The sequence below is a fragment of the Suricata suricatta genome, chromosome 16 (genome assembly GCF_006229205.1).
Source record: "Suricata suricatta isolate VVHF042 chromosome 16, meerkat_22Aug2017_6uvM2_HiC, whole genome shotgun sequence".
Classification (NCBI taxonomy): Eukaryota; Metazoa; Chordata; class Mammalia; order Carnivora; family Herpestidae; genus Suricata; species Suricata suricatta.
The window spans coordinates 35,143,442-35,156,872 of NC_043715.1; the positions used below are offsets into that span (position 1 = coordinate 35,143,442).

A 13,431-nucleotide genomic window follows, 5' to 3' on the forward strand; every position below is an offset into this window, starting at 1 on the left:
CACCTTTTGGCCATTGTGAATAATGATCCTGTGAATGTGGGGGTATAAATACATCTTTAAGACTCTGTATTCAGCTCTTTTGGATATATTCCCAGAAGTGGAATTATTGGATCATATGGTAATTCTATTCTTAATTTTTTGAGAAACCAACATGACTATTTTCCATAGAGACTTGTACGAGTGTTGTTTTCACCAGCTGTGCCCAGGGACTCCAATGTCGCTATATCTTTGCTAACATTTGTTACTTCTCTCATTAGTAGCTGTTATTTTGGGTGTGCGTTGATATCACATTATGGTTTTGATTTGCTTTTCCCTAATGATTAATGATGTTGAACATCTTTCCAAATCCTTGTTGGCCTTGTGTATATTTTTGTTTGAGAAACATTTATTCAAGTGCTTTGCTCATTTTAAAATCGGGTTATTTGTGGGGCATCTCAGAGGCTCAGTCAGTAAGGTGTCAACTTTGGCTCAGGTCATGAATTTGCAGTTCATGGGTTTGAGTCCCACATCAGGCTCTGTGCTGATGGCTCAGAGCCTAGAGCCTGCTTTGGATTCTGTGTCTTCCTCTCTTCCCTGCTTGTGCTCTTTCTCTGTCTCTCAAAAATAAATAATCATTAAAAAACAACTTTTTAAAATCAGGCCAGTTGTATTTTGTTGTTGAGTTGTAGGAGTTCGTTATATATTCTGGATATTTACCCCTTATCAGATATGTGATGTGGAAATATTCTATGCTGTAGGTTGCCTCTTCACTGTTGTGCCCTTTGCTCAGAAGTTTTAAATTTTGATGTAGTCCAGTTTACCTATTTTTACTTTTGTTGTCATATCCATTAAATTGTTGCCAAATCCAGTGCCATGAAGATTTTCCTCAAAGTCCTCTTAAAGACTTCTGTAATTTTAGTTTTTACTAAAATTAATTAATAATTAATAAATTGTTAATTTTTGAATTGATTTTTGTATAAGGTCTGAGTTAGGGTCCAACATCATTCTTTTGCCTGTGGATATACAGTTTTCCAAGAGCCATTTGTTGAAAAACCATCCTTTCCCACTGAATTTTTGACATGCTTGTCGAAAATCAGTTGACCATATGTGTGAGAGTTTCTTTCTAATCCATTAGTCTTTGTTTGTTATTATTCCCATACCATATTGTTTTAATTATTGTGGCTTTGTAGTAAGTTTCAAAGCTGGGAAGTGTGAATTCTCCAGCCTCATTCTTTTACAAGATTATTTTGGTTATTCAGGGCCCCTTGTGATTCCATATGAAAATGAGGATCTGCTTTTCCATTTCTGCTAAAAAGGCTATTGGACTTTTGATAGGGATTATGTTGAATTTGTAGATTGCTAGGGTAATATTGACATCTTAACAATGTTAAATATTCCTATCTATGAATATGATTGTCTTTTCATTTATTTAGATCTTGGTTAATTTCTTTTAGCAATGTTTTCAGCATAAAATCTTACTTCCTTGTTTAGAGTTATTCCTAATTATTTTATTGTTTTTGGTGCTATTATAAATGGAATTGCTTTTTTAGTTTTCTCTTCGTGTTACTCATCACTGGTGTATAAAAACAGAAGTGATTTTTATTCTTGTACTTGACAACTTTGCTGAACTTTGGAAAGTTTTGGAGAACTTTTTTGGAAATGATCTACTTTTTTTCATGTAACAATGAATGATCCACTTGCCCAAATGTCCACCCACTTGTCCCTACACTATTAATAAAAGGGCCACACATTTATCCACCACTAACATAAGTTAATTCCTCTATGTTTGGTGTGTAGGCTTCCTAACTATAACTTAAAATCCAGAAGCATTAAAAGAAAAGATAGATAAATTTCACTAAATTAAATTCTTGCATAGCAAAAAAAAAAAAATCCCATAAATAAAAGTTTGTCAAAGAGAAACTGGGGGAAAATATTCACAACATATACCCCTAAACAGGACAATATTTTTTATATTTAAACAACTCTGAAAGTTTGAAGGACCAGCTTCTCAGGTTGCAGTGCCAGGCAGTGAGGAGCTCTGAGGGGCTCTTGTCCACACCGGCAGCCGTGCAGTCCAAGGGCCCTCTGCAGTCCATGCACGTCCTGGACACAAGAAGATGGCCAGTGCACATCCTGGCGATTGCAAACAGGGCAACAGGCTTTTCCAGGTGAATGGACAGCCCCGGGGGGTGATCCGTCAGTGCGTCCTGTAGAACAAGTGCCGGAACCTGTTCTGCTCTGGGCCAGGAGTGATTTCCCGGGAGGAGGTCTGAGTCTGCATGGGCAGCGGCAGGCACGCGGTCCAGATCTGCACAGCTCACCAGTCTCAGCTCCAAAGCCCTGGCGTTCCTATTACTAGAATTCCATGGATGAACCTTCCAAGAAGGAGCTCACAGACATCCTCACACCTTTGGAGGCTCTGTTACCCATATTTCCTACCAGAAATCCTGTTGATAAGCCCATCCTGAAGATTAGAGTTCACCTTGGTTATAAACAATGGCTGTGAGATTTAAGGTTTCAAAATGAAACAAAACAAAAACGTTGAGGGACAGAGTTCCAAAAACCTGATATAAAAATGAATCAGACAAGGAGAGACAACTAAAAAAATAAAACCTAGTAATGGCCTGAAGTATATTAAAAAAAAGTTCAAATTCACTCATAATTAGAGAAATGCAAATTAAAATAATACCTATCAGCAAGAAAATTATTAAATATGACAGTATACTTTGTTGGCGAGGCTGTGGAGAAATGGATACACTCCCATACATTGGTGTTGAGAATGTGAATTGTTATAATCCTTCGGAAGGGAAATTCGGTAATACCTAAAAATATGTCTTTATTTACTTTTGACCCAGCAAGACCATTTCTGGGACTCTACCATGAAGATACACCTCCAACAATATAAAAATAACATACATGCAGGATATCCACTGCATCACAGTAGTGTAATGTAATTGCAAAATATTGGAAACAGTCTAAATGCCCATACATAGCAAAATGATTAAACTGTGGTGTGTCCATGCAGTGGAGTAATGGAGCTAAAAAAAAAAAACCAAAAAAAAAAAAAAACCCAGAATGAGAAAGGTCTATATCAACTGATACGGAGTGTTTCCAGGATAATATACTTTTAAGTGACAAAAGTAAAGCACAGGAGTATCTATAGTATACTATTCTTTTGTGTAAGAAAGAAGGAGATAATAAGACAGTACATGCACGTCTGCTTATTTGTATGGAATCAGTACTGGAAGGATCAACTGGAAACTAACGTGATTAGTAACCTATGAGGGTAGGTGGGAAAGGGGTGCATAAAAGTGGGGTGATGGGACCTGGGTATGAGGAATGAGGAAGGAGTGACATTAAAGGGGATGGAGGAAGAAAAGAACTTTACTCCAAGTTATTTTCGAAAATAACGTCTTGGCCAGATAGTGTAATATTAAATAACTGCACATTAATGCTGTAATCTAGCCAGTAAATGTATTTCTCACAGAGGCATAGATTAGCAATTCTGAAACTGCCTTATGTGTGTACTCAAACTGAACAAATAGGTAAATGTTTTAAATAACAAGAACAGGGCTTTTCACAAATAAAAGAGAAGGCTAAAATGAGCTTTGTTGGTTTGGTTTGGTATTTGAGGTATCAGTCTATGTGTGGGTTATTATGAATGTTTCCTAGCAGTGTCCACTGAGAGTGACTAAAAGGTATGACACCCCAATAGTAATAAACTTAAGACCCAATTTTTTATTTCTAAGTAAATATTTTTATTTCCTCAAATAAAAGGAACCAGAGTTTCTTGGAGAAGTGGTTGATTCTAGGACTGAGAAAAAAACTAAATGTACTTGGAACACCTTATGTTTTAAAAAAGGCAGGGGGATATTCTTGAAAGGACATGCGAGTCAACCTGAAAAAGTTCTAATGGCCAAAGCTGGAGCAATTTGAGCAAAGGAAATAATGAAATCACTGGATTATAATTCATAGAATAATAAGGTAAATATCCATGAGTCCGTACTGATACAGATTTTAAAATGGGGAAAATGAACAGTTCTTATTTATAGTAAAATTCCAATTAACAACTGTGGAAGGATGGAAGGTATGAGGGAAAGAGAAAATAAATATAGCTGAACACAGTAATAATTGTTGCAGACAAGATCCACCAATTGATTGTAAAATTAGTGAGTGAAAATTTGAGAAGTAAAATTTGTATGGATCCAAAGTATGTCCCCCAAAGTATATCTTCATTAATCACAATAGGAAAGATAGTAAATTTACCAGAATGAAACCTGCTAAAATTTATCTTAATTAATAACTTAATAAGTGATCAAGATGAACACCATAATAATAAAACCTATTGATAGCATGAAACTCATGATGTGATGCACTGGGAATGATTCATCATTTCTGTGTACTCTTACCAAAAATGCAGAACCCAAGTTCAATCATCAGAAACCATCAGCCAAACCCAAATGAGATATATTTGACAAAGTAAACCGATCAGTAGTCTTTAAGAGTCATGGTCATGAAAAATAAGGGAAGATTGCAGCATTGTCAGAGATTGGAAGAAACAGACGTGACAACTAAGTATAATGTGGGGGGTTTTTCTTTCACAATGACCTCTTGCTGAATGAAATCTATTTCTCTGTTTTCTCTTTGAACATTAAAGGCATATTTTATTTTATTTTTTTAATTTTTTAATGTTTTATTTTATTTTTGATACAGAGAGAGACAGAGCAAGAGAGGGGGAAGGGCAGAGGGAGAAGGAGACATAGAACCGGAAGCAAGCTCCAGGCTCTGAGCTAGCTGTCAGCACAGAGCCTGACGCGCGGGGCTCGAACCCACGAACGTGAGATCTGACCTGAGCCGAAGTCGGAGGCTTAACCGACTGAGCCACCCAGGCGCCCCAAAGGCATATTTTAAAATGTCATATTTTAACTTGTTTTAAAATGTCTGTTTCAGATTGTTCCATTATTTGTATTTAGTTCTGAGATAAGAATGTATGAATTCTATTCATGTGTCCCTTCACCACTGTGCTTTTTTTGGTGTTTCTCACTTTTTTGCATTTGGGAAATCTCTTGCTTTTGGAGTTAGCTCTGTATTAAAACAAATTTTGTTTTTTGGTTATAACTCAACTAGTATGTTTGAAGTAGAAGATGTGACTTCTTGCATTAATTAAATCTATATTGATGGGTAACCTTTCTCTCCTACTCCTGTTCCATTTATGAACAATAGGGTAATTGCTTTTAGTGTATTAGGGACTAATATAAAGCTACTCACTTTCCTAATGTTTATCATATCATTAAATATTTGTTTCTTGGTAACTATTATATGGTTGAGGTCTGAGGTGGTTTTATTTCTGCTTTTATAATAGATTATTGACCTAGTTGAAATAATTTTGAACTTAAGTGAGGGTAGAAAGGAATAGAAAGTGGAAACACTTTACCATCTTGGAAGCATAGGGAAGGAAAAAGGCAGAAAAGTTAGTGTTGGAGGAATATGTACTTACAAAGGGCCGGAATTAAAGCTGCTGAAAAGGAGAACTTCCCCCTTCTAACCCCAAGACATTCCCCCCGACATTGTCCAGATTTGAATTCTGCTGAACCTCCCCCGCACCACTTCCCTCCCTCCCTCTCTTTAACCCTTTGGTAGGTTTAGAGCACATGTATGGTTATGGCTGTAGTTTTAAAAAGTACACTGGGCAGTGGACCCTAGTGCCATTTAAATACATGACTGCCAGGGGGGAAATGTGGCCTTAGACAAACAGTTCTTTCCTATACCTGATATATTATTTTTATTCATTTACAACAAAATTAAGTATGAAGCCAAAGAAAGTAAAGCAGAGAGGCAAATGAAGAAAAATTCCATGGTAGATAAGGATTTAGAAAATGTAAAGAACATGTGAAGTAGCAGTTATTCAGATCACGTGAAATGGGGAAGAGGAACATCTAAAAATACTTCTGTCAGAAAACATAAGAAACAGGTGTTTATCAGCCCATTATGGGAGACTTTTTTTCTAAGGATTAAACATCTGAAATCTTAATTTGATATACAGAAAAAATAGTGTGGCATTGAGTTCCTAGACTTAAAAGCACAACTTATATTTTAGTTCAAAATCATTTATTTTATGGTAATACTTATAAAATTACTAGAAATTGTATTCCTACTGTAAAGTCAACTGCCTGATATACACTGATGGCAGCAGAACACAGTGATAAAACAATGTGTTCTCCAGGTGAAATTTCTGGTATTTGACTAGTTGAAACTCGACCATAATTGATAAAGTTGATATCAGGTCTGTTTTCAGGTGTGTTGTTTAGTATTCATAACGATATTATGGTCTTCAGTTTTCTTTGATAATGAGTTTTTATTGTTTGTTTCCTCCACAGAAATGGACTGTACCATATCTTTGAAAGATTTGCGAATACTATTTTTATATGAATTTAAACTAGGACATAGTGCAGCCACAGCAAGTAGAAACATCAATTCTGTGTTTGGAGAAGGCTCTGTTAGTGAAAGGACTATCCGGTGGTGGTTTGAAAAATTTCGTTCTGGGGATCTGAGTCTGAAAAATGAGCCTCGAGGGAGACCCAAATCTGTTTTAAATGAAGATCAGTTGAGAGCCATGGTGGACGCTAACCCCAAAACAGCAATTAGAGGCCTTGCAGCCGACTTAGGAGTTTCTGCTACAACAATTTCTCGACATCTGGCTGCAATAGGAAAGGTGAAAAAGTTGGACAAATGGGTAGGTACCACAGCCACTGATGGATAATCGTAAATGAAGATTATTAGAGATGTGCTCATACCTTAGGATTTGAAAAAGCAGAAACCTATTCTGGAGGGGATCATAACCTTTGACAAAAAATGAAAATCATCTGGATAATGGCTGGATGTTGATGAAGTTCCCAAACGTGTTAAAACCATTATTGCAACCAAAATAAAGGTTCTAGTAATGATGGGGTCTGCAAAGAGAGTATTTATTACTTTTAACCCAGCCAAAACTAACAGTAGCATCTTATTGTCAAGAAGTTGAAATTATGTATAAAAATGGATGTAAAAGCACTCTGCATTCGTTAACAGACACGGGCCTATACTTTTGCATGACCACATTTGACCACTGAAATCGCAGACAACCGTAGGGAATAACTGAATTGGGCCAAGAACTGAATTGGGCCAAGCCATATCTGTCACACTCACATGACCTTTTTTCAGCACATTACCACCTTTTTCATCATTTGGAAGTCTAAGAAACAGAACATTCTCCAATAGAGAATAGGGATTTGAATAAGTGTTAACATGCTGAAGTTTATACATATGTAATTTAATATTTGAAGAAGTTTATCATTTTGGGAAAGCAGTTATTGCTAACAGTACATATTTTGGTTGAATAAAACTTTTTCTGAAAAATATAACGTTTTCATTTTTATATAAAGGCGTTTTCATATGGTTCAAGCTAATAGCTTCCCAGACCCTGGCACAACATGAAGACTGAACGATACCGAATGTCCTGGAAAACTACAGGCTGCCCCTCAGTTTTGGGCTTCTTCATTGGAGGGATGTAGAACAGCCCAGAGTGTATGTAAGTTTGAAAGATGCTTAGGAGTCAGCCATGCAAAGATCTGGGTATAAAGAGGGTTTTAGAGAGATGAGCAGCCTCATCACAAGTTCTCAGGCTCTGAGAAAGTATTTTTTAATAAAGACATGAAAGCACTTTCCTAACACCAAAAGCCATGCGCGTGACAGACGCCACAGTGGTGCTTTTGAATGATAGTACTTACTGTCAAACAGAGTCAACCCTTTCACCCGTGTTCCATTCTTATTCTTTATTTTTAAAAAAGTGTAAGTGGCCTGTCAGAGACCATAATTAATGGGCTCTTTATGATTTTCTAGCTAGATTGCAGTTACTTCTTGTGGCATCCAGGGATTAAGTTGGGATAAAGATACTGATGGTCCTCTTCCTGCCTTTCTGCCTCCTGACAACCTGTGATGTCTATTCCGTGAGGGAGAGTTAGGGAATCCTAAAAGCTAAGAGGTGCGAGAAAGCTATCCTGGAATGGATTTTACTTGGAGAGAGAGAAAGAGGGAAGAAGGGAGAAGAATGGAGGGAAAGATGGAATGGAAATTCCTTAAAGTAGAATTGACTATGAGCCAAAGAATTAAAGACCAAGGGATGCATTACTGCAAATTAAAAAAAAAAAAAAAAGTCCCATTCTTTGGGTAGCGACATTGCGCTATGGCAGCGGCTTTGTGAGCAGAGTGCCTTTCAGTTCTAATTTACTCCCCTGGCTGGATGCCTTGTCTGGAGTCACCTGCTCATTTTACTGTCCCATCCTTGCATTGTCCAGGAATCTACTTAGTGTTTTTATGGACTTTTGCTTCCTCTCAAGAGAGAATGAAGCCTGAGATTCAGCTCAGACTGGTAGGGTAACCACACTAAAACCAGAAGTATGGGAAGGACTTTATATGAAAGGCAGAGAGTACAAGGGTGAGGTCAAATGGTCACAGAGGGTGCCCAATGTGAAAGAAAGTGATGTTGTATACTTAGTAGTAGTTGCTTTATGGCCATCATCCTTTCCTCAATTCTCAGACCCCTAGTCCAACTTCCAGAGCTGGATCAGATCCAGATCAGATCCAGAGCTGGATCCTAGACTTTTGTCTATAACAGTTAATGGATATCCTTGTCCAGCCCAAATGAGTGGTTTGGGGATAGGTAGGCAACCCAAAAAGAAGCAGTGAAATATGATGAGACATGGAAAGGAGCAGTTACAGAATGTTCAGTTATCCTAGCAATCGTCCTTACCACCTCCAAGAAGGGGTGTAGACTTGAGAGACAGAAATGGGTCCTGGATTGAGTTGTGCCTTTACTACTATTAGTGTATTTTGGTTATGTGAGATGGTGAGTACCCTTTTTGCTTAAACCATTTTGGAGAGCTGGGCTATTTTGGCAGAAGAAAGATTCCTGACTGATAACTCTCCCCTGAGCCTTAACTGTAAAATGAAGTTCATGATACCACCTTGCAGGGCTTGGGGATCAAGAGGGACAAGGTAAAGCACAGGCATGGAGTAGGTGCCCAATAAGTAGTATTTAATACTATGAAAAGTAAAAACAGAAGAAACAAAGAATGTGTGGGACACCTCTGGAGGCCCCTCTGTGTCCAGGGTAGCCAGCTGGGCTGAGTTGAGTGCTCAGTGAAGGCTGGTACCTGGCTGGGACTGTCCAGAGGTGCCCACTGTAGAAGAGGGCTGACTTTTTCAGTCACTTTGAGCCTCTGGCCTTTCTGTAGTCAGCAGCAACTACAACTTTTTTTTTTTTTTTAAGATTATTTTGAGAGAGATTTGTGAGCACAAGTGGGGGAAAGGCACAAGAGAGACTGGGAGAAAGAGAATCCCAAGCAGCTGACAGGCCAGAGTCCAACATGAGGCTCCATCTCACAAACCGAGATCATGACCTGAGCCAAAATAAAGAGGTGAATGCTCAACTGACAGAGCCACCTAGGTGCCCTGAAACTATAGCTTTAGATTTATACCTAGGAGCTATATTAGATTTTAAAGAAAAATTAGAGATTTTATACACATAAAGTCCTGCCAAGCACCCCAGCACACTTATTCTCCTTTCCGGGGTGGGGAGGTGGGGTGGAGCTTTAAGAGGTTCCTTGGTAGAAACTTTGGTTTGAGTGTCAAAATAAAGGAGTGAGATGGAAGCTGTTACATTTCACCTCCCTGTCATGTCCCTGAAGTAGCTTGGGTCCTGATTACAATAGGGAATATCTGAGTCTCTTATGTGACTCTTTGTCTCAGTGTTGTGAGTTAGAGTCCTGTGTTGGGGGTAGACTTTACTCCCAACAACAACAACAAAAAAAAGTGGCTTTGAATAGCCATTTTGGTTTATTAAGTACATAGTAGCCATTATTGAAGAAGCTGCTGCCTGCTCTGATTGCTTCCTGTGAGACTAGAGATTTTAATAGCATGCAAGCAAGATCTTGGGTAAAGTTAGAGATAGGATCAAAAGCCAGTGGAAAGTAGACTCTGTTCCAGGACCTGTCAGGAGGCTGGACTCTTCTTTCTGCTGGTGCTTTGGCCACAAAGCCTCCTTATACTTCCTTTTATCTCTGCTAATTTGTCCATGCTGCTACTGTTCTTCACTTTATTAACTCTACCAGTTATGCACATTTCCCCCAGGATGTATTACCTCATTACCCCATCCCCCTACACAGGTCAGGTCCCCTTGTTAGTGGCCTTAGAGCCCCAGTACGGTTCTTTCGTAATTGTGATCACAATAGTTACATGTTTATTGGTATGATAGTATGTGTTTGTCGTCGTCTCTGCTGGATTATAAGATTCACAACAGCAGGGACTTTTTTCCTCACAAGATCATACCCCCATCAAGAGCACAAGGTCCAGCACATGGTAGGTACCTAGTAAATGTTTGTTAAATGAATGAATAAGTGTTAGGGCCAGTGTCATCCATTTTATAGAAAATCCTTGATTTGAGTGCCTGGGTAGCTCAGTCAGTTAAATATCTGACTTCAGCTCAGGTCACCATCTCAGGGTTTGTGCGTTCAAGCCCCACATCGGGTTCTGTGCTCACACCTGGGAGCCTGGAGCCTGCTTTGGATTTGGTCTTCCTCTCTCTCCACCCCTCCCCCATTCATCTCTCTCTCTCAAAAATAAATAAGCATTTTAAAAATCTTTTTAAAAATCCTTGTTTTGGTATCAGTGTAAGGAATATGTTGATAACAAATAATTGAAAACCTAATGAACAGTGACTTAAATAAGTAGGTTTTGTTTCCTGTAACTTATGAAAATTTTCTTACATACAAACAAAATACTTGAATTTTACAGTGAACACCTGTATGCCAGCCACCTAGATTGACATTACTTTACTTTATGATTATACTGTATCACTTATCTATGCATGTAACTATCCTTTTCTTATGCATTTCAATGTAAAGTTGCAGGCATTAGCACCTTTCACCCTTAATATTTTAGCATACATATCATTACCTAGAGATCAATATTTGTTTAAGGTTCTTGTTCTCATAAATTTAAATTTTTAAGATGCTCAAATCTTCATTGTACTATTCAGTGTGTTTTGATAAATGCAAACACTAGTGTAACACAAACCCCTATGTAGATACAGATTATTACTATCAGCCCAGAAAGTTCTCTCATACCCTTTTTCATTTTATCCCCATTCTTACAAGACCCCAGGAAGCAAACACTGCTCTGATTTTCTTCTACCATGGAATGGTTTTGCCTGTTCTAGCATTACACATAAGTAGAACTGTACAGGATGTGTTATTTGTGTAAGGCTGCTTTACTAAGTATAATGTATTTGAAATTAATCCACTTTGTGTATCAATATTTCATTCCTTTTAATGTTTATACTTCTTTGAGAAGACAGCACGCAAGCAAGGGAGGGGCAGACACAGATTCTAAAGCAGGTTCTAGGCTCTGAGCTGTCAGCACAGAGCCCTACGCGGGGATTGAAACCATGAACTGAGATCATGACCTAAGCTGAAGTCAGACTCTTAACTGACTGAGCCATCCAGGCACCCTTTCATTCCTTTTAAAAGCTGATTCATATTCCATGAAAGAAATATAACAATTTATCTAGTTACCTCTTGTTGATGCTCTAGATAATAAGAAAGAGTATGAAAAGCAAAGGACAAAGTTTTAACATGCATCTGTTTATTTAAAAAATTTTTTTAATGTTTATTATTTTTAAGAGAAACAGAGCGGGAGTGGGAGAGGAGCAGAGAGAGGGAGACACAGAATAAGAAGCAGGCTCCAAGCTCTGAGCTGTCGGCAAACAGCTTGACACGGGGCTCGAACTCATGAGTGGTGAGATCATGACCTGAGCCGAAGTTGAACAATCAACTGAGCCACCCATCTGTTCCTTTTTATCAGGAACTCAGAACCTTTCCAAAAAATCCCACTCAGCAGAATTTATTTTATATCATATTGGCCAGATAAAGCCACATGACCACTCTTAGCTAGAAGGCATCTAGAGAGAAGTGGGGACCTCGACAGAGTTTGTGTCAGCCAACTGTCAGTGTCTGCCACATTTACCATTTTAGAAACCCCATAGAGTTAAAGATGTTAAAAGACTTCTTCACTAACACTTACCCCAGTCAAGTGACCTTTTGAAGACATTTCCAAAAAAAGGAAATGAAACTTTCATCAGAAAACTCCTCAGGGCTTGGATTGCAGGGCCTAGGTTTCTTGATTCGTGCCCCACACCATTCTTGGAAAACTGCAGCACTAGCTTCCATAGCTCCTTCTAGTCCTCCACTCCTTTGCAATAGAAACTTCAGAGTCATCCTGGAAATACCCCTGATAACCTCTGCCATAGCAAATGTCTTCTCAAGTTTTGCTAACATTATGGCCTTCATATTTTTTTGGTCCCTCTCCTCTCCTTTACTGACCTTTCTTTTCCTCCTGCCTCCAGTCTAATACTTGCATTTTCCTGGACCAATCATTCTCCAATTCAAATCTAATCCTGTTACTCTCCAACTTAAACCGCTTACTGCTCCATTGCCCTCAGGATGAATCCTGAACTTCTTCCCATGGTAGCAAAGACCCTGGACAGCTGGATAAGGCTCACCTCCCCAGCACTTTGCCCTGCACTTGGTGTTCTCACACCAAATTGCTGACTTCTCTGTCTTTGCTTACAGTGGCTCATCTACCTGGTAGGCCTTCACTTTTGAATGAGAACTCCACTTGACATCCTTAGGGATTCAGCTTTGGAGACAATTTTTCTAGAAAGCTTTTTAGAACTACCAACTCCCTCAACAGTGACACAGGTGGCCTCATCAGTAGCTCAGTAGTTGTTACAAATCCTTTTCTCTTTCCGGAAGAAAAGGCCATATTAGGTTGATCTAGTAGAAAATTCAAATAATACAATAGGATATGGAATGAAAAATAAGTCTCCTTCCTATTCCTGTTGTCCGGTTTCTTTTCTCCAGTTTCTTAATGCATATGCAAGTATAAATACATTTTCATATTATTTTTACAAGGTGGTCTGTACCTTGTTTTTCCAATTAACGCTGTATTTTGTTGTTTTCAATTTTTTTTAATATTTATTTTTGAGAAAGAGAGCACAAGCAAGAGAGGGACAGAGAGATGGAGACATGAATTCGAAGCAGACTCCAGGCTCTGAGCTGTCAGCGCAAAGCCCTATGCGGGGCTGGAACTCATGAACTGTGAGATCGTGACTTGAGCTGAAATTGGATGCTTAACTGACTGAACTACCTAGGCGCCTCAATACTGTATTTTGGAGATCATTATATCACTTCATACCGATCTCATTCTTTAAAGAGCTGCAGCAATATTCTGTTGCGTGCCTGCCTTAATATGCCCAAGAAATTTGTTGTTGGACACCAGGGCTTTTTCTGATTTTGCTTTATGAGGCAGTGTCGCAAAGTGCAACATGTTTGCAGAAATGGATTTGAGTACAGGTGG

General features: G+C 38.5%; 1 protein-coding gene across 2 annotated transcripts in view; it reads left to right on the forward strand.

Moving 5' to 3' along the window:
* Positions 1–7,376, forward strand: part of C16H16orf87 (chromosome 16 C16orf87 homolog) — a 38,374-nt gene extending 30,998 nt beyond the window's left edge. For both annotated transcript variants that reach the window (XM_029925349.1, XM_029925348.1), the window contains exon 3: positions 6,357–7,376. In XM_029925349.1, coding sequence (XP_029781209.1) covers positions 6,357–6,739 — 383 coding nt within the window. In that variant the 3' untranslated portion in view covers positions 6,740–7,376. The remainder of the gene's footprint in view (positions 1–6,356) is intronic.
* Positions 7,377–13,431: the final 6,055 nt, after the last annotated feature.